This window comes from Anser brachyrhynchus (assembly GCF_964034855.1).
Source record: "Anser brachyrhynchus genome assembly, chromosome: 10".
Taxonomy (NCBI): domain Eukaryota; kingdom Metazoa; phylum Chordata; class Aves; order Anseriformes; family Anatidae; genus Anser; species Anser brachyrhynchus.
Window position 1 is genome coordinate 13,323,741 of NC_137705.1, and position 23,121 is coordinate 13,346,861.

The 23,121-nt window shown below is 70.4% G+C and overlaps 5 protein-coding genes across 10 annotated transcripts; 2 read left to right on the plus strand and 3 right to left on the minus strand.

Annotated features, from left to right (window-relative positions):
- The first annotated feature begins 523 nt into the window (after positions 1 to 523).
- On the plus strand, positions 524 to 8,984 carry SEMA3B (semaphorin 3B). 3 transcript variants are annotated; one of them, XM_080606315.1, is made up of 18 exons: positions 524 to 624; positions 4,377 to 4,519; positions 5,258 to 5,415; positions 5,530 to 5,592; positions 5,674 to 5,793; positions 5,868 to 5,961; positions 6,049 to 6,168; positions 6,387 to 6,532; positions 6,617 to 6,731; positions 6,831 to 6,900; positions 6,974 to 7,118; positions 7,216 to 7,435; positions 7,519 to 7,610; positions 7,721 to 7,762; positions 7,860 to 8,017; positions 8,105 to 8,160; positions 8,231 to 8,370; positions 8,448 to 8,984. In XM_080606315.1, the coding sequence occupies exons 2-18, from the start codon at positions 4,405 to 4,407 to the stop codon at positions 8,835 to 8,837; spliced, it is 2,244 nt and encodes a 747-aa protein (XP_080462441.1). In that variant the 5' UTR covers positions 524 to 624; positions 4,377 to 4,404; the 3' UTR covers positions 8,838 to 8,984. The 3 variants fall into 3 exon arrangements, with proteins under 3 accessions (XP_080462441.1, XP_080462440.1, XP_080462442.1); XM_080606314.1 differs by lacking the exon at positions 524 to 624 and adding an exon at positions 3,502 to 3,643; XM_080606316.1 differs by lacking the exon at positions 524 to 624 and adding an exon at positions 3,805 to 3,911.
- A 461-nt stretch (positions 8,985 to 9,445) lies between these two features.
- On the minus strand, positions 9,446 to 11,519 carry OASL (2'-5'-oligoadenylate synthetase like). Its single transcript, XM_080606317.1, has 6 exons — positions 11,314 to 11,519; positions 10,954 to 11,227; positions 10,703 to 10,878; positions 10,366 to 10,607; positions 10,129 to 10,264; positions 9,446 to 10,053 (listed from the first exon to the last, which is right to left on the minus strand). Exons 1-6 carry the CDS (start codon positions 11,479 to 11,481, stop codon positions 9,538 to 9,540), a joined length of 1,512 nt encoding a protein of 503 aa, XP_080462443.1. The 5' UTR covers positions 11,482 to 11,519; the 3' UTR covers positions 9,446 to 9,537.
- A 1,345-nt stretch (positions 11,520 to 12,864) lies between these two features.
- Positions 12,865 to 15,550, plus strand: IFRD2 (interferon related developmental regulator 2). The gene is given in 12 exon segments (XM_080606318.1): positions 12,865 to 12,943; positions 13,044 to 13,212; positions 13,291 to 13,415; positions 13,493 to 13,650; positions 13,776 to 13,826; positions 14,090 to 14,191; positions 14,193 to 14,260; positions 14,389 to 14,494; positions 14,629 to 14,766; positions 14,867 to 14,995; positions 15,067 to 15,162; positions 15,281 to 15,550. Coding segments are annotated over 12 exon segments (1,251 nt in total). The 5' UTR covers positions 12,865 to 12,915; the 3' UTR covers positions 15,362 to 15,550.
- Positions 15,462 to 21,888, minus strand: LOC308200462 (hyaluronidase-3-like). Of its 4 annotated transcripts, none has more exons than XM_080606309.1 (5): positions 18,799 to 20,314; positions 18,623 to 18,712; positions 17,658 to 17,764; positions 16,541 to 17,178; positions 15,462 to 16,452 (listed from the first exon to the last, which is right to left on the minus strand). In XM_080606309.1, the coding sequence occupies exons 1-5, from the start codon at positions 19,723 to 19,725 to the stop codon at positions 15,836 to 15,838; spliced, it is 2,379 nt and encodes a 792-aa protein (XP_080462435.1). In that variant the 5' UTR covers positions 19,726 to 20,314; the 3' UTR covers positions 15,462 to 15,835. The 4 variants fall into 4 exon arrangements, with proteins under 4 accessions (XP_080462435.1, XP_080462437.1, XP_080462436.1 ...); XM_080606311.1 differs by having other exon boundaries at positions 15,462 to 16,154; positions 16,264 to 16,452; positions 16,541 to 16,681; positions 18,623 to 20,314; XM_080606310.1 differs by having other exon boundaries at positions 16,541 to 16,681; positions 18,623 to 20,314.
- Positions 20,470 to 21,727, minus strand: NAA80 (N-alpha-acetyltransferase 80, NatH catalytic subunit). Its single transcript, XM_080606329.1, has one exon. The coding sequence runs from the start codon at positions 21,227 to 21,229 to the stop codon at positions 20,519 to 20,521; it is 711 nt and encodes a 236-aa protein (XP_080462455.1). The 5' UTR covers positions 21,230 to 21,727; the 3' UTR covers positions 20,470 to 20,518.
- Positions 21,889 to 23,121: the final 1,233 nt, after the last annotated feature.

Here is a 23,121-nt window from a genome sequence, read left to right on the forward strand (position 1 = left end):
CGCCTCCGGCCTGCCCGGGTCCCCCCGGACCGCAGCAGCAGCCTCCGGGGCCTCCGCCGCTCCTCCCAGCCCCGCCGCCCTCCGCGGCCCCGCTGCGAGCAGCGCTCTGCTCCGCGGCCTGCGTGGCGGTGACGGGGCGAGGCGGCGCTGGACGCGGCACTGCCGCCGCCGCTGCCCGTCTCCCTCCCCCGTGGGTGCCTGGGATGGCTCTCGTGTCCACCCGGCACCCGTGGGGTGGCCACGGCCTCCGCCCTACAGATGCTCCGTGGCCACCCAAGCGGTCCCGCGCCCTCAGCCGGGGGTGCCAGGGGCCTGGGGTCACCGAGATGCTCGGGGGCTGCCGGGACACGGGCCGTGACATTTCCCGGCCGCTGCGGTCAAGGGACCGGGGCCAGCCTGGCCGCCAGGACCGGGTGCTCCCGTGCCCCCCGGGTCCCGATGGACGTCTCCGGGTGGGGAGGACACAGCGCCCTTTGTTGCTGCCGGTCCCGACGGCAGGGACCAGGCTCCGCGTCCCTCCCTCCACCCCCGCCCTCGGGACTGGCACCCGTCAGCGATTTGGGGTTTAAAGAGCGGGCGGCAGCCGCTGCCCCAGCCCAAAGCATCCCGGGCGAGGAGGCGGAGGTGAGACAACGGCTGTGGGGCTGCGCCGGGGGCCAGGGGGGCTGGGGGGCAGGCTCTGCAAGCACTGCAGTTTCGGGGGGCTTCAGAGCACCCCTGGGTGCTGGCTTGGGGACAGAGGCTCAGCCCCACACCGGGGCAAGCCCAAGCAGCAGTGGGGCACCGGGCCGGGACAAGGCCCCGTTGTGCCGCTGCGGCCACCACAGTGCCCATCAATGGCCGCTTTATGCGCGGTGGCCGCCCGGCCCAGCCGTCCCCGCCGCAGTGGCGCTGTGCGAGGCCCACGGGGAGCCACCAGGTCCCGCAGGGACAGGGTAGCCGCGGCCGGGCCTGGGGTGGGGGACGAGCGAGCAGGTAGTGAGGGGCTGACATTAGCGTGGGGCTGCGGGAGTGGGCAAAGGGCCTGTGCGTTTCCCCGGCTGTGTGGGGGCTCGGTGGGTCGGGACCCAAACTTCTTTCCTCTGTGCCTTGAGGGGGGGGGGGGGGGAACACTGGCACCACCCGCCCCAGGGCTCACCGTAGCCCCCACAGAGGGACAGCTCGGTGGTGATGCCCCAAAGCCCCGTGGGCCCTGCTCGGCCCAGCACAGAGGGGGCTGTTATGGGGGGATTAGCTGGCGCGGCCGGGGCTGCCACCTAATCCCGGCAGGAATGCGCGGGGGCCTTGCTTGTTCCATTGGCTCTGGGGTGAGGGACAGCGCCGGGGGCTCCATCCCAACCCTGGCACAGCCCCCCACGCGCTGCGGGGGCAGACGGCCACGTCTGCATCCCGGTGCCAGGTAAAGCTCACACCAAGGTGCCCGGTGCCAGCCAGGGCATGGGAGCCGGCTTCGGGATGGTGGGGGAAGGAGGTGGAGAGATGGCAGCTGGGGGTGCCACCTGCCCTTGCTGTGTGCCAGATGAGCTCCAAACCCCACCTCTGTTGTGCCATCACAAGGCATTAGGGGGTTTGGGGTGCCCAGCATTGGGGTGCAGGTGGGTGACAGGAGGCCTCTCCTGCCTCCGTGTGCTCCCCCTGGCCAAGAAGCGGTGCCACAGGGACAGCAGCACGGCCACCTGGCTGCCCCACTGCACAAAGCCCATCTTTTGCTCCTGTCCCCACCATGGCCTCCCCATGCCGTGGCCGAGGACCTGGGGCGGGGGGCTCTGGATGGGTGTCCCCACGGGCAGGGGGGGACTACAGCTGGGGCTGGCATGTCCCCACGCTGACGGCAAGGCCGACGGTGGCCGTCCTTCGGGGAGGCCCCCCCGCGCTGCACAGACAAAGCCCATTGCTGGGGTCTGGCTGGGAACAGGAGACAAAACGCGGGCTGAAAAGCAGCGTGGTGGAAAATTGATGAGTTCCCTGCTTTGCTAGGGATGGGGAGGAGCGGGGGGGTGAGGCCGCACGGCTCCCTGGGACACGCCAGGCCGTGGGGACGGTCTCCCTGGCCCACAGCACCGGCCCTGGCACAGCCCCACAGACAAAATCTGTGCGATCCTGGCCATCTCTCAGGGCACGCATGGGGCTGGCTCCCAGCTTTGCCCCCTGGCAGAGCCAGCACCCTGTCCCCAGGGGTCCTCACAGCATCGCCAGGCGCCCTTCCAGGGTCGCTTGGGACACGGGACCGTGCTCATCCTGGAACTGGAGGAGGCCTGTCCCGTGTCCTCCTGGGCTGTCAGGGAGTCCCGCTCCTTGTCACCCCGCCACAGGGAGCTGCTGTGGAGCAGGGGGGGCTGGTGGCAACGTGGCGCACCCCCCCCCCCCCCCCCGCAACTGCCCGGCCCTGGCAGCTCCGGCGCTGTTTTTCCGGGATGGAGCCACGGCCCTTGTGACGCCTGATGGCTTCTGCAGGCGGAGCCGCTGCTGGCAGGGCCCTGCAGCGCTCCGGGGCTCGGGCCGTGCTGGCACTGGCCGCCCTCGGGCCACCTCGCCACGTCCCCGCCGGGCCTCATGGTGCTGGGAGCCATCCCGGCCCCCGGGGAGGGGTGACATCCCCCCCGCCATTGCTCCCTGTGTCCCGTCCCACTCCCGGCTGGGAGCAGGGACGGTGGGGGGCACTGGGCCCCCCGTCCCCGCTGCCATGGCCAGCCCTAGGACACCGTGCGGCAGGCAGGAGGTGATGGCAGGGCCAGCAGGCACAGGCCCCCCCACGGCGCTTTCCCTTGGCTGGAGCCACCCTCTGCCCAGCCCGAAGTCCCGCGGCGCCTCACGGCCCGGGCAAAGTCTTGCGGACAAGCAAAGCCCTCTGCACCCGTCCGGGCCGGGGGGACGAGGCAGGGGGTGGCCCCCAAGGGCAGCCCAGTCCCCGTGTCCCTCCCCGGCCCCCCTTGCCGGCCGAGGCGCGCGTGGACCCGCTGCCGGCACCTCTCAGCACTTGCTATTCTTGGCAGCGCTGGCTGGAAAATGGGAGGCAGCGGAGGAATTTTGTTTGCTGCAGCCTGGGCCCGGGCCAGACATCTGGGCTGCAGCTGAGCGGGGCCCCCCCCGGGTCCCGGCCCCCCCCCAAGCCCTCACGCCCGCAGCTGCCCCCGTGGGTGCGCTGAGCGTGGCGGTGCTCAGCTCTCACCTGGGGGCGGGGGCGCCGCGGGGTGGGGGCACCGCAGGTGGCACGGCGGGCCACACGGGCGGGTGCCACCGGCCACGGCGCGGCGTGTGGCTACGTGCGTGCCAGCGGCGCTGGCGTGGCGTGTGCGTGTGCGTGTGCGTGTGCGACGGGCGTGCCGGGGAGCACCGGGGCCCTGCTGCTGCGGGCAGAGGCGTGTGCCGGGGGGTGCCCGGGGGGGTGCACGGCGTGCGCCTCTGCGAGCGTGCACGCGCAGGTGCGTGTGCAGGTGCTTGCAGGTGCCCGCGTGTTTGCGCGTGTCTGCACGTGTTAGCACGTGCGTGCCCCCCCCCACCCCCGCCCCCCTTCCGCCCTCCGGGCCGGGCCGGGCCGTTCCGGGCCGCCCCCCGCCCCGCCCCGCCCCGCCGGGGCCGCCCCGCCGCCCTCCGGGTCGGGGCGGGGCCGTGCGGGACCGGGCCGAGCCGCGCCGAGCCCCAGGTGGGTGCCGCCGCCCGGGCGGGACGGGACCGGACCGGGAGTGGGGGGGGGGGCGGGGGGTCAAGGGCCGCGCCGCCGACTCGCGCAGCCTCCGCCGGGACGGCGGCAGCGGGGCCGAGCCGGGCCGGGCCGGGCCCGGAGGGAGCAGCCCCGGTGGGGCCCCGCGGGCCGGTGCCGGTGCCGGGCCGTGCCACCTGCTCGGCCCCGCAGCCAGGCGGAGCCCCACCCCGGGAAGGGCAGAGGCGGCCGCAGCGGTGGGGAAACTGAGGTACGGGAGGGGGACGCGGTTGTCGCCGCCCCGGTGCTCGCCCCGTCCCCACGGGGCAGCGCGGAGCCCTCCCGGGGCGGCTCTGTGCTGCCGGGGCGGCTGCCTCAGTTTCCCCAGGGTCAGGGCAGGGCGAGGGCTCGCGGAGCCCGTTACGTTTGGGGTCGGACTCGGCGGGGCTTCCAAATGCGGGGAGCGACGGGCAGCCGGCCAGCACCCCCCCCACCTGCGCACCCCAACCGGCACCCGGCAACGGGGTCCCCTCAGCCAGCCCCCCGCGCTGTGCCGGGCTCGCCGTATGGCGATGCCCAGGGCACCCTCGCCCTCGCCGTGTCCCCGCGCTGGCCAAACCAGAGGGGTCCGGCCGGGGGCACCGCTGCCAGCCATGCATGGGGCGGGGGGGAGCCCCCCGGGGGCCAACGGGGAGGGGGCTGTAACCCGAGCTGACGTCCCCTCCTCTGCCTCCAGCCGAGGGGCTGCGAGCCAGGCACCAGCCATGAGCAGCCCGCTGCTCCTGCTGCTGCTCCTGCTGCTGCTCCTGCTGCGCGGCCCGGCCGCCGGGCGCCCCCCGCCCGCCACCGCTACCCCCCGCCTCAGGCTGGCCTTCCCGGGTGAGTGCGGGCAACCGGCGGGGTGGGCCGGGCGAGGGGACGCACCGCAGCCACCGAGCAGGGACGGTGCAGGTGCAACGGGGGAGCGTGGGGACGCTGGGCCCACCGGGGGACCCTGTGTCGCGGCCCCCTGGCTCCCAGCACCGGGGTGCCGGGTCGGGGCGTCACCCCGGTGCCCCCAGCCGTGGGTACGGGGTCCCAGTGAGCGGCCATCACAAAGAGCCGTTTGTTCCTGCCGCGAGGGATTAGCTCCGCGGGGCAGAGAAAAGGCCCTTTCTCCCCGCCGCCCGCTGTGCCGAGATGGATGGTGGGCCGCTGCGGGGGCGGCGGAGCTGGGAAAGCCGGTGGGACGGGTCTGGGGGATGGGACCGGGCGGCGGGGGGCCGCGGCCCCTGCCCAGGCACCTCGGAGACACGGCCGCACCGTGGGGCTGGGGCTGGGCTCTCGGCCCTGCCCTGGGCTTGCCTGCACCTGGGTTGGGTGTTGGGGCGCCCGGGGGGTTGGGGCACCCCACTGCCTCCAGGCGCGTTGGCTGCGGCAGCTCACGGGACCCAGCACTGAGCTCCGCCGCAGCCCCCGTGCTCTGGCAGAGGGGCTGATGTGGGGGCAGCTGCGGGTCCCCCAGGACCCCCACGTCCTCTGTGGGACGGGATGGGAGCACGCTTGGGGGGCCCCTGGGTGCCCTCCAGCGCAGGGGCTGCAGCGGGCAGGGCTGAGCGGGGTGGCCTGGCTCCGCAGAGCTGCGGGCCCGCCACGGGCTGCGCCTCTTCCAGCTGGAGCGCTCGTGCTGCTACGAGGCCCTGCTGCTGGACGAGGAGCGCGGCCGCCTCTTCGTGGGCGCCAAGAACCACCTGGTGTCGCTGAGCCTGGACAACATCAGCCAGCGGGACAGGAAGGTAACGGGGCCGGGAGGGTGGAGCAGGGTGGAGGCGGCCTCCTGTGATGTGCCACGGGTTTGGTGGCCCTCATCTGGGTCCTGGGAGCTGCTACCATTCCCCTCCCACCTGCAGATCTACTGGCCTGCACCGGTGGAGTGGAGGGAAGAGTGCAACTGGGCTGGCAAGGACATCACCGTGAGTGCAGGATGGGGCGGGCAGGGTGCTGGTTGAGGTGCCGGTGAAGCGGGGGCCTCAGAGCCGCCCCTGTCCCCCCAGGCTGAGTGCATGAACTTCGTGAAGATCCTGCACGCCTACAACCGGACCCACCTGTATGCCTGTGGCACCGGCGCCTTCCACCCCACCTGTGCCTTCGTGGAGGTTGGCCAGCACACGGAGGTGAGCTGCAGCGCGGCGCGGCACGGCATGGCACGGCATGGCCCCGGCTGCCGGCGCTGACCCCATTCCCCCAGGACCATGTCTTCAAGCTGGACCCACGGCACGCTGAGGACGGCAAGGGAAAGAGCCCCTATGACCCCCGGCACACGGCCGCCTCTGTTCTCGTGGGTAGGAGGGGAGCGAGGGAGGAGCTGGGGCTGTCGCAGCGGTCGGCGGGAGCGGGCTCCCAGTGACACTTCCCTTGGTGCCTGCCAGGTGAGGAGCTCTACTCCGGGGTGGCCACCGATTTGATGGGGCGCGACTTTACCATCTTCCGCAGCCTGGGTCCGCGCCCGTCCGTCCGTACTGAGCAGCACGACTCCCGCTGGCTCAACGGTCAGTACAGGGCACAGGGGGCGGGAGGGCTTGGGCACCCCGCTGCAGCATTGCTGCGGGATGCAGCCGTCCGGGTGACAAGCTCACCGGGCTCCGCTGCACCCGTCCTCTCCTACTGTGGGGCCTGACGGGGTGGGAGCGCTGCCCACAGCGCTCCGGGGGTCCCTGTGCCTACCAGGTGCCTGCAGGCTCTGGATGTGGCACCTCTCTGCCCCCAGAGCCCAAGTTCGTGGACGTTTTTTGGGTGCCTGAGAGCGAGAACCCTGACGACGACAAAATCTACTTCTTCTTCCGCGAGACGGCGGTGGAGCGGCAGCAGGGGCTGGGCAAGACCAGCTTCACCCGCATCGGCCAGATCTGCAGGGTGGGTGCAGGCAGCCGCGGCGGGGCAGTGGTGCCCGGGGTGCGGGCGCCGCCGCTCACCCACCGGCTGCCCCTCGCCCGGCAGAACGACGTGGGCGGGCAGAGGAGCCTGGTGAACAAGTGGACGACGTTCCTGAAGGCCCGGCTGGTCTGTGCCGTGCCGGGCGCCGACGGTGCTGACACGTACTTCGACGAGCTCCGTGAGTACTCGCCAGGGTGGCCAGCAGGTAGGCCCCCTTGCGCCCTGCAGGGCCAGGGTGGCCACGCTGACGCTGTCCCTTCCTCCTGCCTGCCCACAGGTGACGTCTTCCTGCTGCAGACAAGGGACAAGCGCAACCCTTTGGTCTATGCGGTCTTCTCCACCTCCAGGTAAAGCTGGTCTCCCCCCCCCGGTGTGTCCCAGGCGTGCTCACCCCTCACATTGCCCTGTCTCTCTCGCCAGCTCCGTCTTCCAGGGCTCGGCTGTCTGTGTCTACACCATGGCTGACATCCGCCGGGCTTTCCTGGGGCCCTTTGCGCACAAGGAGGGCCCCAACTACCAGTGGGTGCCGTACCAGGCTCGTGTGCCGTACCCCCGCCCAGGCATGGTACGTGGCAGGGCGGGTGGCACCCAGTCTGCCCCGGGGGGGGGGGGGGCTGGATGTGGGGAGTGGGACCCCGCTCACCCAGCGCTGCCTCCTGCAGTGCCCCAGCAAAACCTTCGGCACCTTCAGCTCCACCAAGGACTTCCCAGATGAGGTGATCCAGTTTGCCCGGCACCACCCGCTCATGTACAACCCGGTGCTGCCCCACGGCCAGCGGCCCCTCTTCCTGCAAGCCGGCGTGCCCTACACCTTCACCCGCATTGCCGTTGACCGCGTCTCTGCCGCCGATGGCCACTACGACGTCCTCTTCATTGGCACAGGCACGTGCTGCCCTGGGCCAAGGGGTGAGAGCTGCGGCTGCGGGGCCATGCCTGGGACCTCCGCCTCACCACCCTCCCCACAGATGTCGGCACCGTGCTGAAGGTGGTCTCAGTGCCCCAGGAGCGGTGGCATGGCATGGAGGAGCTGCTGCTGGAGGAGCTGCAGGTCTTCCAGGTGAGGGGCAGCCGCCTGCCCTCCCCCATCGCTGGGGGTGGCTGCTCGGGGCTCCCCACCCCCAGTGAGCCCCCAGCTCTCCACAACACCCACCCTTGCTCTCCTGGCAGGATGCGTCCCCCATCATCAGCCTGCAACTCTCCTCCAAGCGGGTAAGGGGAGCAGGCAAGGGGGCTGAGACGCTGCCAGCCCCGTGGGGAGGGTCCCTGTGTCCCCCAGTGGGGGTGCTGAGCCCCCCTCTCCCTGCAGCAACAGCTCTATGCCGGCTCGACCACGGCAGTGGCCCAGCTGCCTCTGCACCGCTGCGGTGCCTACGGCAAAGCCTGCGCCGAGTGCTGCCTGGCCAGGGACCCGTACTGTGCCTGGGACGGCACCGCCTGCACCCGCTACGTGCCCAGCACCAAAAGGTAGGCACCGCCAGGGGCACCTGCCCAAAACCAGGGCAAGGCACAGGCCCTGCCGCCGCAGCTCCCCATTTCCCTCCGTTCCCGCAGGCGTTCCCGCCGGCAGGACGTCCGCAATGGGGACCCCAACCTGCTCTGCTCTGAAGGTGAGGGGGGGACCGGTGGGGCACGGCGGCCCTGCCGGGCTGGGGGCTGACATGAGGCCTCGTCCTGCAGAGCCACGGCGGGGCCGCGTGCCCCAGAGGCAGCTCTACGCAGTGGAGGGTAGCAGCACCTTCCTGGAGTGCGTGCCCAGGTCCCTGCAAGCCCGCGTGCTCTGGACCTACCAACACAGCCCCGATGCTCCCCAGCGAGAGGTAGGTGCTGGGGCTTGGGTGGGGTCTCCCTACGTCCGTCCCCCCCCCCATGCCCTGACCTCCTGCTGGTGCCGCAGGTGCAGCCGGACGAGCGGGTGGTTTGGACGGAGCGGGGGCTGCTCCTGCGCAGCGTCCAGCGCTCCGACGCTGGCCTCTACCTGTGCCGCGCCACCGAGCACGGCTTTACCCAGCCCCTGCTGCGCCTGGCGCTGGAGGTGATCGCCGCCAGCCGGGCGGCAGGGCCGCTGTCCCCGGGCGCCCCCGCGCCCTCCCGCACGCTCTGGTACCGGGACTTCCTCCAGCTGCTGGAGCGGCCGGAGGCGGCCTGCGAGGGGCCGAGGGGCGGCTCGCGGTCCCCCCGCACCCAGGCCGGGCCCCCCGCGCGGCCCGGAGAGGAGCCGCGGGCCGCCCGCCGCCGCCGCACCCGGGGAGGGCCACGGGGCCCCCGCAGCGCTTCCCCCTGGTGACACCGGGCCCGGGCACCGGGCGCTGCCTAGGAGCGGGGACCGGGCCTGGCTCTGCCGCTGCCGCGTGGCGAGAGGGGCCCGCAGTGGCCGTGGGGGGGCTCCCAGCCGGGCGCGGGCCCCGCTCTATTTATTAACAGCTGGTAGCAGCGGACGCGCACCTGGCCGAGGCGGCCCCAGTATGGCAAGGGGGCCGTGGGGGCAGCCGCACTGCAGGGTCGGAGGGGGGGGCCCGGGCGATGCAGGCGGGGGGCAGGTGGGAGTCACCCCCCTCTTGTACTAATTGAGCTCAATAAAGCAGAGGAGTCAGCACAGGGGCCCCGTGAGCGTGCCCCCTGTGTGTGTGTCGTGTCCTCATCCCCCCAGGCGCTCCTGGGATCTAGCAGCCCCAGGCACCTATGGCACCAGGGCTCTTCCCCCCACCCTATTTTCACTTCCACAGAATTAAAACCAAAGTGCGGCGGTTTCCACCCGCCCCAGGGAGATGAACTCGTGCCCAACACCTGTCCCCTCCCTTGCAGTGACACTGACACCAGCCCTGACTCTGGGCACCACTGTCACCCCCCCGCTCCTTGTCCCGTCCCCCCTTCCCAAAGCACCGGCAGCACAAGGGTCTTTCAAAGGTTTTATTTCCAGGGAGAAATAAAAGGGGATGGGATGGGATGGGGGGGGTCCAGCAAAGTGGGCTGGTGCCTGGGGGTGCTTAGGAGGGCTGGCAGCAAGGGTGTTGGGGCCCCACTCCCCCCCGTAGCTGCAGAAGCAGGAAGATAGTGCTCTTGGGCTGGACATTATAGTGCTCCAGCGTATGGTGGTTCTCCAGGTTCTTGGAGTCGTAGGTCAGGCGCTGCTGCTGCACGGGGATACCCTGGCGGGTGTTGATCTTTGTCTTCAGTTGCAAGACGGTGTCGGTGGGCTGCACAGTGTACGTCATCGTCTGGTTCTTGATGTCCTTCACAAAGATGTCCATCTGCCGGGGCTGGGTTTGCAGCAGCACCAGTGTGGTGTCGTAGTAGATGCCGTAGGAGGCCAGGCTGTTGTTGTCCTGCAGGATCAGGGGGGTCCCGGCCGGCTGCTGGGACAGGCGCTGCTGGTAGCGGGAGATTCTCCATTCCCGCTCGATCATTTCCTTCATCTGCCAGATGGTGGTGCTGGGGCTGACGGTGGTGCGCAGCCTGGCGCCCTGCAGCCCCTTCACCTCCACCGTCACGGGCTTGGCCGGCTGCAGGAGAGACTGCGGGTGAGCGGCGGCAGCAGGGCTGGGGGCCGCGGGGCCGGTGGGTGTGGGCAGCCCTACCTGCACGTTCCAGGGGTTGACGCCGGTGAGGCAGGGCAGGGAAGCGCAACACCGGGCGGCTTCCTCGGCCACCAGGTCCCACTGCCTGTCCTGGCCCAGGATGCCGGTGGGGTCGGCGGGATCCAGGATGATGGGGCTGTGAATGCAGACGGGGCATCGCTGTCAGGCTGGTGCGGGGAGCCCGGCACAGAACTGGGGCTGGGAGCAGCGTGACAGGGCAGGGGTGCGGGTCCTTACCAGGGCTTCCGCAGCAGCTGCTTCAGGTGGGTGCCAATCTGCTCATGCTGCAGCGAGTAGTACTTCTCCCAGTAGACGCAGATGTCCCGGTACCGGCAGAGCAGCTTCAGCACTGTGCAGAAGCCCTCTGCCAGGCTGAAGGCTTCCTTGCTGCCTGTGCCCTGCTCCCACGCATAGATGGTCAGCAGCTCCAGGGCGTATTTGGGGGGCAGGTCTGCACGGGGGTACTGTGGCTTCAGCATCTGGGGGGAGACAGAGGTGGGGAGCCAGCAGGTAGGGGGGTCCCTGGCAGGGGGTGGGGGCTGTGTGGGCACGGTGGGGCTGGGCAGTCCCTCACCTGCTTGTACCAGTGCTTGACCAGGCGCAGCAGGTCCTTCAGCTTGGCGGGGCAGCGCTTCACAAACTTCTTCTGCAGCTCAGTGAAGCAGGTGGAGAATTCCCCGGGGCTGCTGTGCGCCTTCAGCAGTTCGACATAGACCTGTGGGTCCGGCGGGCCATCCTCTGTCACCTGCCCTGTGGGGAGAAAGGGACCTTGACCCCTGTCCCGCACCATGCCCCCTGCCTGCCCCATCCCATCCCAGTCCCTACCCAGGGCATCGTAGGTGGGCAGGATGTCGACGTCAATGGACTCGGTGTTGGAGAAGAGCGTGAGGCTGAGGGAGCGGCCCTTGTAGCGGGGCGAGCTGATCCTGACAGTGAACGACAGGCTCTGCATGCACTCAAGGAGCCGCTTCTCGATGAGGAGACGGATCTTGGGGTGCTCCTGCCGCTGGTCCAGGTAGCTGGAGAAGCAGCTGAGGAAGAGCACCACGTCGGCGTCCGAGTTGTTGCGCAGGGCCGTGCCCTTGCCCGCCGAGCCGCCCTGCGGGAGGGGAGGACAGCGGCCGCTCAGCCCCCGGCCCCAGCCCCGGCACGGGCAGGACGGGGTCCCGGGGGGGCAGCTCGCACCTTGACCGTCTTGAAGACGCGGATTTTGTCCTCGAAGCACTGCTCCTTGAGGAAGTCGCAGATCTGCCGCACCGTATTCTTCACCGCCCCCGTGAAGGCCGTGCTGGGCTGCAGGGTGCTGGCCACCCAGCCGTCCAGCTGCCCGGCGGGCACGTCCCACAGCTCCATCGCGGCTCCCGCAGCTCAGCGCCGCTGCCCGCTCGCCGCGGCTTTAAACCCTCCCGCCCGGCCCCCCCCTCCCCCGGGTCGTCCCCCCCCCCCCCCGGCGGCACCGCCCCCGGTTAAGGTGGCTCTGATCCCCCCCCCCCCCCCCCCCGTTCTCCCCCTGCTGAGCGTCCCCCGGGGGGGCGGCGGGGTCGGGGGGCGCTGAGCGGGGCCGGTGGCGCCGGGGCCGGGCGGCCCGGGCGGAGCGGGTGGCACCGGGGGTGCCGGAGCCCCCCCCGGCCCCGCGCTGCCTTAACCGCAGCCGCCGCCGGTTTCGGTCTCGGCTCCGTTCCGCTTTCGGTTTCCGTCTCTGACGGCGGCAGCGGCGCGGCTGGAAACGAAACTGCGGGGGGACCCCGCCCCCGGTGCGGGGAAAAACGGGGAGGGGGAAACCGAAACTGGGGACGGGGTCAGGGACAGGGACAGGGCTGGGCGGGGATGGGACAGCGGGGGAAGCAAGGCTGGGATGGGGACAGGCACACGGATGGGACGTGGAGGGAGATGAGGATGGGATGAGAATAGGGTCTGAGCTGGGACAAGTATGGGCACAGATGGGACAGGGATGGGGACAGGAATAGGATGGAGATGGGGCAGGGATGGAGACTGAAACGGAGCAGGGATGGGACACTGAGGGAGATGAGGATGGGATGAGGATAGGGACAGAGCTGGGACAGAGCTGGGAACAGGGGAGGGGACAGGGATGGGGACAGGGATGGGGACAGGAATAGGATGGAGCTGGGGCAGGGATGGAGACTGAAATAGGGCAGGGATGGGACACCGAAGGAGATGGAGATGGGATGAGGATAGGGTCAGATCTGGGGCAGAGGATCATAGGATCACAGAATCATTAAATTTGGAAAACACCTCCGAGATCATCTGGTGCAACTGTCCGGGATCTGGGGACAGCTGGGGACAAGTGTGGGCACAGACGGGGCAGGGATGGGGACAGGAATAGGATGGAGATGGGGCAGGGATGGAGACCGATAACAGGGCAGGGGCGGGACATGGAGGGAGACGAGGGTGGGACGAGAATAGGGTCGGACCTGGGGACAGGGATGGGCACAGGTGGGACAGGGATGGGGACAGGAATAGGATGGAGCTGGGGCAGGGACGGGATGGAGAAGGGGACAGATACGGGTCAGGGATGGGCACAGGGGTGGGACGGGGCCGGTGAGCGGGGGGCCGGGGCTGGAGGGGGGCCGGGGTCCTGGGGGCACCGAGCGGGCCGGGCCGGGGCGGCACAGGGACACTGGGGGGGGGGGGGGGGTGCGGTGCACGCCGGGAGTTGTAGTCCGCGGCGGGCCGCGCGAGGGGCGCATGCGCAGTTGAGGGCGCTGCCCCGGGGGCGGGCGGGGCCTCAGGGCTCGGTGCCGGCGGCGGGAGGGCCACGTGACGGCCATGCCGCGATCGCGCCGCGCCGCGCGCCGTGAGTGGGGCCGGGGCCGGGCCGGGGGCGGGGGGGGGCGGCCGCGGGCGGGCGGGCGGCGCTGGCGCCCCTCCGGTGCCGCTCACCCGGTGCCGCCCAGGGGCCGCGGCGGCCGCCAGGGCCGGCGGGGAGGAGGCGGCCGGGGAGGCGCTGAGCCAGCGCGGCGGCAGCAAGGGGCCCGGCCCGGCGGAGGACGAGGAGGAGGAGGAGGAGGAGGGGGATGAGGAGCGGAGGCTGGCGGAGCTCCTGGGAGGCCTCCAGGCCGGCAGGTGAGGGCTCGCCGCCCCGGGCCGCGGGTGCCGCCCGCCGGGTGCCGGCCCCCCGCCACGGCCCCGCTCTCCCCGCAGCGCCCGGACGCGGCGGGCGGCCCTGCAGGGCCTGCGGCGGGCCCTCGCCGCCCGGAGCCTCGCCGCCTTCCTGCTGGAGCGGCGCCTGACGCTGGCCGACGGCCTGGAGAGGAGCCTGAGGAGAGGTCCGGCCGCGGGGCGCGGGGCCGGGGGCTGGCGGGGCCGGGGCCGGGCCCTGAGCGGGGTCTGGCTGCGCCCGCAGGTACGGGCGAGGAGCAGGCGCTGGCGGGCTCCGTCCTCGCCCTCCTCTGCCTCCAGGTGGGCCCTGGCCCGCAGGGGGAGGAGGTGTTTCGCAGCACGAAGCCGCTACTTGTCAGCGTCCTGACCGACGGCGCGGCCGGCCTCCCGGCCCGGCAGAGCATAAGCCCGGCGCCTCCGGCAGCACCGGCTCGGAGACGGCCGGGACCCCCGCGGTGGCAGAAGGGTGGCGGGGACGGTGCCGCACCGGCCTCCTCTGACCGCCCCTTCCCCGCATCTCTCGCCAGTGCGCCACGGCCCTGGGCGTCTGCTACTACGTCGCTGCGGCCAACCCCGAGGTAACGGCGCCGGGGCTGCCCTGTGGCCTGGCCCCTGTGCCAGCAGGGCGCTGGGCTGTCACTGCGTCCCCTGCCCCGCACGGAGGCGGGCGGGGTGGGAAGCTGCACCGCCAAGCTGGGGTGTCCTGAGTGGATGAGCCCCTCGTGCCGCGGGGGATCCTGGATACCTGGTGGGACCAGCCCTGGGCTCTGCTGCGCCCACCTGGCATGTGGACCTGTCCTGGTGTCAGCTGGGGTCCGACGGGTGGCTTTTCCCTCTCCAGGACCTGTTCTCATGTCTGTCCTGCTTGGAGGGCATCTTCAGTGACCCCAGTGCAGACGAGGGTGGCTCGGGGCTGACCCAGCACGGACCCCTCCACTGCAGTTGCTCTCCAGTCCTGGTCCCTGCTGCTCACCATCTGCCCCCCGTCCCACATCAGGAGCCTCCTGGACAGGTGGGTGAGCAGGGACGGGCGGCCCGGGCACCATCACGAGGCGTGGAGCCACCCGGTCCCCAGCCGCTGAGCAGGGTGCACGATGAGCCTCGGGTGCGCTGACCCTCCGCTGTGCCTTCTCATCGCAGCCTCTGGCTGAAGCTGCCCCCGCTGCTGTCCAGCAATAGCGTCGCTCTGCGTATCGTGGCCGGGGAGACCATCGCGCTGGTCTTCGAGCTGGCCCAGGAGATGGAGGTGCGGTGGGGTGCTGCGCGGAGGCAAGCAGCTGGAGTGGGAGCGGGGGTTGCGGCTGGCACCGCCAGCATGCGCCCCGAGTCCTGGCGATGGCAGCGGGGCCATGTCCCTCCCAAAGCCCCCTTCTTTGGTAGGAGGGCTTGTGCCACCGAGACACAGAGTTCCTGCGGGCCCAGCTCAAAGTCTTGGCTACCGAGAACAGCAAGCACCGAGCCAAGACAGAGCGGCGGAAGCAGCACTCCGTCTTCCGAGATGTCCTGCGCTTCATCGAGGTACTGCCCCCAGCACCGCCTGGTTCCCCACGCCCTGCTCAGAGCCAGGACAGTCGTGGCTGATGCCCGGGTTGTGGCTGATGCCCCTCTGCCCGCTCAGAGCGGGGAGCACCCGGAGGAGACCATCCGCTTTGGCCTGGAGTGCCTGTACCTAGACAGCTGGGCACGCCAGCGGACGTACCAAGCCTTCAGAGAGGTTCTGGGCTCCAGCATCTGCCACCACCTCCAGGTAGGGGCTGGCAGCCTCATCAGGGGTACGGGGACAGCACTGGCAGGGGCTGATGGCCTCTCCTCCCGCAGAATAACGAGCTGCTACGGGAGATCTTCAGCCTTGGGCCTCCCGTGGTGCTGGACGCAGCTGCTCTGAAGGCCAGCAAGGTCTCCCGCTTGGAGAAGGTGGGTGCCAGGTGCTGGGCGCCGCTGCTCAAATTTGTGCCCCCAGGGCCCTGGGTGAGTGCTGGTAGGGGTGGCCCGCGGGCACCTCTGACCTCTTCTTCCTCCCCTCTCCTCACAGCACCTCTACAACTCGGCTGCCTCCAAAGCCCGCACCAAAGCCCGGAGCCGGGTGCGGGACAAACGTGCGGATGTGTTGTGATGGCGGAGCAGGGCAGCGTCCCGGCCCTCAGGACTGCAGACCCAGCACTGTGAGGGGCCAGCGCCCCAGCCCTCGGGCTTTTATACGTGTACAGCAGAGTATTTAATGCCTGGAGCCGCCCCACAGGGGGCTGCCCCTTCTTTTATTTTTTTAACCAAAGAAAGGATAAAAGGAGAGCCGAGGCGGGGAGCTAGTGATGTGCTGCTGCGTGCCTCCTCTGTGTCAGGGCCAGCGGACCGCTGCGGCCCCTTGTCGTGCCAGATGCTTCACGTGGCATAGTCCTCTTGTGGGACACAAGTGCCGGGTGGGTGGCACAGGGGCCCCCCCAGTGCTGCCTGTGCCTCCCGGGGTCGGGCTGGCGCCGCTCCCCAGGCACTGCTGCAGCTGGGCTGGGGCTGTGCCTGCTGGCAGCACCGGCCACCCCGGGAATGTGGTTGCGGTGGTGATTTTCTAAGACTTGATTAGAGGAGGTAATTAACGGGAGGGTGCCTTCTGCCTCGTGGAGGAAGGGCCGGGGCAGGTGCCCGTCCTTGCAGGCCCTTCCCTTTCTCCGACGGCGCACGGCAGGGGCAGGCTGGCCCCTGTGTGCCCTGGGGGTGACGCCGCCAGGGAGGAGCGGGACGGGGCGATAAATGCTGGGGCTCCTCCTCCTCTGCTGGGGCGGCTCAGCGGCGCTCGGCGCTGGCGTTGAGGTGAGCCCAGAGCTGCCTGCTGGCAGCTCGCAGCTGACGCATGGCGTCCTCCTGGCTCTCCAGCCACTGGGCCAGCGCCTGCACCGACTGGCTCTGCAGCACTGCAGGGGAGGACAGGGGATGCTGGGGACGGGCCACCAGCCGTCCCCGAGCCCCCGGCGCCGTGTGGCACCGTATCCACCTCCCCCTGCCCTGCCTGGTCCCACGTACCGCTCAGGTAGATGGCCATCGTGGCCAGGACCAGGCTGGCCAGTGCCAGGAGGCCCAGGAGGGCGAGGAAGAGGGGGCGGCCGGGGCAAGGGCAGGTGGTGGTAGCCGGCACGGGGCGCAGCGTGGGCAGGTGTGGGGGGCTGTGGGGCAGGCAGTGCAGCCGGGCGCCAGATGGAGCGGGGCCGTTCCCTGCAGCGGTGGGGAGAAGAGCAGGGTCAGTGCCTGGCCCCGCTCCCCCCAGGCAGCAGTGCCCTGGTGTCCGCTGCCCCGCTCTCACCTTCGGTGCCCTTGTGCCCAGCCGAGGCCCAGTGCAGGTCGCTGATGGACTCCACGGGGCGCAGGCTGATGGCTCCGGGATCAGCCCCCTCGGGGTCAGCAGGCTCTGACGGTGCAGCGCCCTCCGCCCTGCCCGCGCCGTCTGCCAGGAGCAGAGAAAGGGGTGAACGCAGCCTGGGCACCCCTGTGGGGACCAGAGGCCCCCACCTGCCCATGTCCCCTCCTGGTGGTGATGCTGACTGGTGCCAACCCAGTGCTCTCTTGGCATGGAGCTGCCGCAGACGGGACAGGGCCAGGCGAGCTGGCTGTCCCCTCAGCCTCCGCACGCTGTCATCGGAGCAGTAAGTGGGAGCCTGGTGGCCACGGTCCCAGAGCCTGTTAGTGGGGCTGGCAGCCGCCCAGGGCCAGGAATGTGCTCCTGCCCCCTCCGGCTCCCTGTGGGCACAGGCAGCCCCGTGCCAGGCTGCCGCCAGGGCTGGCTGTCCCTGCAGGCACTGTGCCCGAGCGCTCGGGTGCTGCTTGGGGATGCACAGCTGGAGGTGTGGGGACGGGGACTTGGTGCCCCACGCTGCAGTGGCGTGTCCCCCGGAGGATGGCGAGGGGGCCTGGGGAGCACGCAGGGTTCCAGCTGGGTCCACGCTGTCCCAGGAAGCAGTTGGGGATGAGGGAAGGGGGATTTTATAGATATTTGTGTGGTTTGGGGCAGGGGGCAGGGCTGGTGGGCTGTGCCTGTGGCCAAGCACGGTAGGGTAGCCCCGTGCCCGCTCCTGGGGTCAGCGGTGGCTGTGGGGGCCTCCAGCAGCACTGGTGCATGGCAGGGCCGTGCCCTCTGGGGCTGGGTGCTCCCGGCCGCCCCCAAGGCACCCTGCAGGCGCTGTGGGTCCCTGCCCTTTGCTGCAGGCCGCCCCTGGGAACCCAGCGCCCCCACGCCTGCAGCTGGCCGGGTGCTGTGCCAGCTGCTGCCCCCGCAGCCCCCCGCGCCCCTCCTGCCCTTCCCTGGGCTGGCATCCCTGCCCGCAGCCCCGCGGTGTGGGGAGAGCTTGGCTGCTGCCTCCAACCCGCGCGGTTCCCCCCGGGTGCCAGTGTCCCCACCAGCCCCTCGCCTGTCCCCAGCCTACCTTCTGCAGCCTCCCTGGGCATGGCTCCCCTGCCCCGCTCCCCTGGGCAGCGAGGCGGTCTGGGGCCCCCAGGAGCCGGGCGCTGGGCTCCTGGTGCGCCAACTGCTCTGCTTAAAATAGGACAGGATGAAATGTGTTTGGGGGGATAAAAATAGCCCTGGGGAGGGGGGCCTGGCGGCTGCATCAAGGCCGCCGGCAGTGCGGAGCCAGCACGGCAGAGGGAAAACCGGCTCCCCCCCCCCGCCGTGCTCCCTTTCCCCCAGGGCGTAGCTGGGACAGGGAAACTGAGGCAGAGGCGGGTCCCTGCTCAGCCCCAGTGGGGGCTCTGCCCCATGGCGCACCCGGCCTGGGGGCACCAAGGACCCCCTCCAGCTTTGCCCACGAGGACCATGCCAGCTGCACTGCGCCAATTTATTTAAATTAACGAGACCGTAGGACGCACCAGGCTGCTCCAGCTGGGGCGGTCCCCGGTCACCAGCCCCAGAGGCCACGCGGCAGGCAGGCGTCGGGGGGCTGGAGGCCGTCGTGCCTGTAGAGGCTGTGGGCGCGGGTGGGCGCTGGGCAGGCGGCAGGGTCGGGCCGCTCTTGCTGGGCACAGCCCCGGCCGGCCCAGCCGCGGTAGCAGTGGCAGCGGAAGGGCAGCCACGGGCTCGCACCGAGGTGCAGGAGGCTGCCCAGGTCCCGGGGCTGCCGACGCACGCAGCGCCCGTGGCCGTGGCACTGCTCGAGGCTGCACGCCCGCGCTGCCGCCGTCACGTTGGCCACGTAGGGACCCAGGGTGGACACAAGGTAGCGGCGTAGGCTGGCACAGCTCTCCTGAGGGGGGGAGGCTGCCGTGAGGACCAGCCCTGTGGGGCAGCCTGGGGTCCCTGCAGCCTCCCCTCCCCTCCCGAGCCTGTCCCACTCCCAAGCTGCTTCCTGAGCCGGTTCCAGCCCATGGCGGGGCAGCAAGCAGCCATACTCACCGCCGAGCGGGAGTAAGACATGTCCCCCCACAGCACGACTCCAGCTGCCCCCAGGGCTGCGCTCTCCCCGATCGTGTGCTCCAGATCGGCCTGCAAGGGCGGGCAGAGATGTGGCTGCGGGGGGGACGCGCGTGCCCCAGCGCTGAGCGGTGCCCCCGGCCCTCCCCAGCCCTTACCAGCTCCAGGAAGCGGGGCGACCGGCGGTAGGAGAGCCGTGAGTAGGCGACCACGGGCAGGCGGCTGGCGGCCCCGCGGGCGGCCATGCGCAGGGCCTCGCGCAGCCGGTGGTGCACGTAGCGGCGGCGCAGGGCGGGCGGCAGCGGCAGCGGCAGGTAGATGCTGGGGTAGAGGGCGGCCGAGGCGGCCCAGAGCCAGCCCAGCTGGTTGTTGCGCCGCGCCTCAGCCGGCCTGCAGCGCCCAGTGTAGTTGGCCACCTTGGCCCAGTTGCCATTGAAGCAGTCGGGGAAGCGGTAGAAGCCCCAAAGACCCCCCGGGCACAGGCTCCTGCCCAGCAGCAGCGTCTGCTCCATGAGGGCCTGCGCCGCCCGCTCGAACGCCCGCCGGGCCAGCCGGGGCCCCCGGTGCCGTTCGCGCGCCCACTCCTCCGAGGCCACCCGGTAGATGCGCTTGGCCCCCCAGTTCTGGGCCCAGAGGGGCCTCCACTCCTCCCAGTCCACCACGGCCAGGCCCCTGAAAGCGGGCTGGAGGCGCAGGCGGATGTCGTCCGCCACCCGGGCGAGATGGGCGCGGAGGGGCACCTGCTGGGGAATGCCCCCGTTGTGGGCGACGCCCCCGGGGGAGATGTAGGGGTAGAGCCCGAACTTGTTCTTGTAGAAGATGGTGATGTTCTGGCCGGCGAAGTGGCCGCCCCGGTTCTCCACGATGCCGTAGTCGGCAAGGGGCAGCCCCACACCGAAGCGGTGCTGGCAGCGGCCTGTGGGGATGTTCCAGACCACGGCGAAGGGCTGCCCGCCCGCCAGGGGTGCGGGCGCTGGGCCCTTCCCGCCTGCTACCCCCAGTGCCAGCCAGACCCACAGCGCCAGCACTGGCCCCATGCCCATGGGGCGCTGCCTGTGGGGAGAGAGCAGCGGGGTAGGCAGCATGCACAGCTGCACCACTGCCCACCCAAAAATCCCACTTCCCCTCTCCCGTCTCCCGTTCCATCCCTCCCGCGGTACGGCTCTGCCAGCCACGGAGCCCAGGGCCTGCCCGGCACGCCTGCCCCCCGCCTCAATTCCCCTCCTGGCTTCCAGCCCTGCTGCAAGCAGGAGCACTGCGACCACCTCATCCCCATTTGATGGGGTGCTGAGCCTGGCACCCCTCTGGGGGCTGTGCCCCACAGGAGCCCCCAGCCCGGGCAGGGGGTTGCATGTTCCCACCCTGTGCCCGTGGCAGGGGTCAGGCTGGCAGCCGGGGATTAGGTGGCTGAGCAACCTCGGGGCCACATCCACTTTGCTGCCCGTGCTCCAGGGCCTCCTATCACAGAGAGCTCCAGCCCCCTCACGGGGTCTGTACTGGGGGGACACGACCCCCACGGGCACAGCCCTTGCCCCCTGCTCCCTGCTCTGCGCACAGGCTGGCACCACTCAAGCCAGCGCACACCCCGCTTTCCCCAGGGACAGGGACAGGCGAGCGGGATGGAGGCCAGCCCCAGCAACCCCACGGCAAGCCGCCTGGGCAGTGGTGGCACTGGTGGCACTGGGCAGCACTCACCGGCCCCAGCACGCTGTGCTGCAGCGCCCCGAGCTCGGACTGGGCGCGAGGACCCCCCCATCCCCACCCCAGGGGCAGACGGGGGTCCGGAGGCAGCCCGTAAGAACAGCAGCCAGGCAGCACAGGGGGCAGCTGCCTCCGCCCGCGCTTGCTTTTTAATCACCGGCTTTCGCCCCCCCGCCCTCAGATGTCCTTCTTCATCCAGAAGACGGGCAGCCCCCTGGCGTCGCGGTGCGGGGTCTCCAGGAGGCTCTGCCCACAGCTCTCGGCCTGGCCTCCCCCTGCCCGGGCCGGGGGCGGCAGAGGGGGCGGCGGGGGCGCAGCAGGAGGGGGCAGAGGGGGCCGGGGGGCAGGGGGCCCCCCCGGGGCAGCTGCGGCGGGGCTGGCAGGGGCGGCGAACGCCCGCAGCACCTCGGCGGGCATGGCGGGGCTGAGGAAGGGCACGCTCTGCACCGGCTCGGCCAGGGCGAAGCCCAGGCGGGCGTAGAAGTGCTGCTTGTCGTGGGTGCTGAGGTGCAGGCGGCGGAAGCCGCGGGCGCGGGCGTAGCGCTCGGCGGCCTCCATCAGCTGCCGCCCGTAGCCAGCGCCCCGCAGCGCCCGGGCCACCACCACGCTCTCCACGAAGAGGCCGTGGGGCTGGCCGGCCACCCGGGACAGCCGGACGTGCCCCACCAGCCGGCAGGGACCCCCCGGCGCGGCGGGGGGCTCGGCGGGGCCCGGGGTCCGCAGCAGCACCAGGCAGGTGGGGAAGGCGTCCGAGGAGCGCTGCAGCGCGTGGAGCCGCAGCGCCCGGCTCTTGCCCCACTCCTCGGCCAGCAGCTCGGCGCAGGCCTCCAGCAGCTCCGGCCGCCGGTGCAGGGGGACGAGGCTGAGCTCCTCCGGCACCGAGCCCATTCTTCGCACTGCCGGGACAGCGACCGGGGGCAGCTCAGCGCCCGCCACGGAGGGGGGGGGGGGCTCGGTGGCATCGGCGCTGCAAGCCAGCGGTGCCCCGCGTCGCGCCAGCCCCGGTGCCCGAGCCGTGCCGTGCCGTGCCGAGCCGAGCCGAGCCGTGCCGTGCCCAGCCGTGCCGAGCCGAGCCGTGCCGAGCCGAGCCGTGCCGTGCCCAGGGCAGAGGAGCGGGTCCCGGCAGCCGCCCCCCCTTGCGCAGGCGAAGCCGCAGGCAAGAGGAACCGCGGTGCCAACCGACCGGCCGGGTTGCACAAGCCGCCCTTGGCGGGGCGGGGGGTGGGGGGGATGCAGCAGCGCCGCTCCCCGCCGCCCCCCGGCCACCGCCGGGCCCGGCCCGGCCCGGCTGGGAGCGCCCCGCGGTGCCCGCCCCCCCCGGGGAGCCGCCGGCCCGCCTCGCTCCCTCCGCCGCCCGGCGAGCCCCTGCCGACCCCCCCCGCGGCACCTTCCCGCCGCCCCCCCCCCCCCCCGCTGCGTGGTCCCGGGGCGGGGAGGAGCCGCCCCCCCCAGCCCCCCCCCCCCCCCCCGCCGCTCACCCGCCGCCGCCGCCGCCGGCCCCGCGCCCTCGGTTCCCGCGCGGCTCCGGCCCGGGGACCCCGCCCCCGGCCCCGCCCCCGGCCCAGGCCCCGCCCCCGGCCCCGCCCCCACAGCGCCCCCTGGCGGCCGGAGCGCGCAGTGACGTCAGCGCGGGGCGGGCTGAGGCGCCCGAAATGGCCGCCGGGCCGGGGGGGGGGGGTAGGGGGTCAGAGCTGTGGAGCCTTAGTGCCTAAAGCCTTCTTCCAGGGTCCAAACACCCATTTGTAAAGCTTAAAGAATCATTTTAGCATCCAGCCCCCTTGTTTGAGAACTCAAAGCCCCATTTTGGGGGTTCAAGCCATCATTTTAAGGTCCAAACGATCAATTTTAGGGCATAAGCCACCTTTTCAGGATCCAAGGCATCATTTTAATAGCCCAAAGCCTTAGTTTGAGGCAAAAAACCTAATCTTTAGGGCCCAGGGCCTCCATTTGGGATACAACGCCTTAGGGTTAGTGTTTAATGTTATGTTTAGCTTTAATGTTAGGGCTGTGGTTAAGGTTAGGGTTAGTGTTACGGTTAGGGGTTATGGATGGGTTTGTTGGTAATAGAAGATGAAATATACAATATTGCTTAATATGTGTTACATTTGCGATGTACTGTTCTGGGGCTGCGCTTGGAAGATACAAAATATATGTGCAAGGATAGCATGAGAGAACGCACCGATTCATGATGAGGAGTAAGAAGGAGGACTAAAAGAATGCCCAATTTGCAAGACATCTAGATAACTGGGGCCTCTCGGACCCCGGGAACTGGATCAAACCAACCCTGCGGTTTGGTCTGAGACCAAGGGCTTAGAGAGCATGCATAAGAAAAGGTTAAAAAGTTCATCTCTGATGAAGACATCTTACTTCATCCCAACGACCACCCGGACGACCACCAGAGAGTAATACGCAAGCGCAGAAGGACTGATAAGATAATTAGCATACGAAGCGGGGCTAGGCGGAGCTAGGAAATGAATATGCATAGATGTGTTATGAAACCTAATACATATGTAATATTTTAGGAGATAAAAGAGAGCTGAGTGAACAAATCGGACGAAGTTAGATTTGGGCAGGCATGCCCCTAACTTCCGGCGCCTAATAAAGCACCTTCATATAATCACTTTGTGGATTATGTGTCTTCATGAATGCTAACAGGTTTATGGTTAAGGTTAGGGCTTGCTGTTAGGGTTTAGCATTAGAGTTACAGTAAGGGTTAGGATTAGGGTTAGGGGACTGAATTAGGCTTAGGTTTAGACTTGGGATGTAAGATTAGGGGAAAG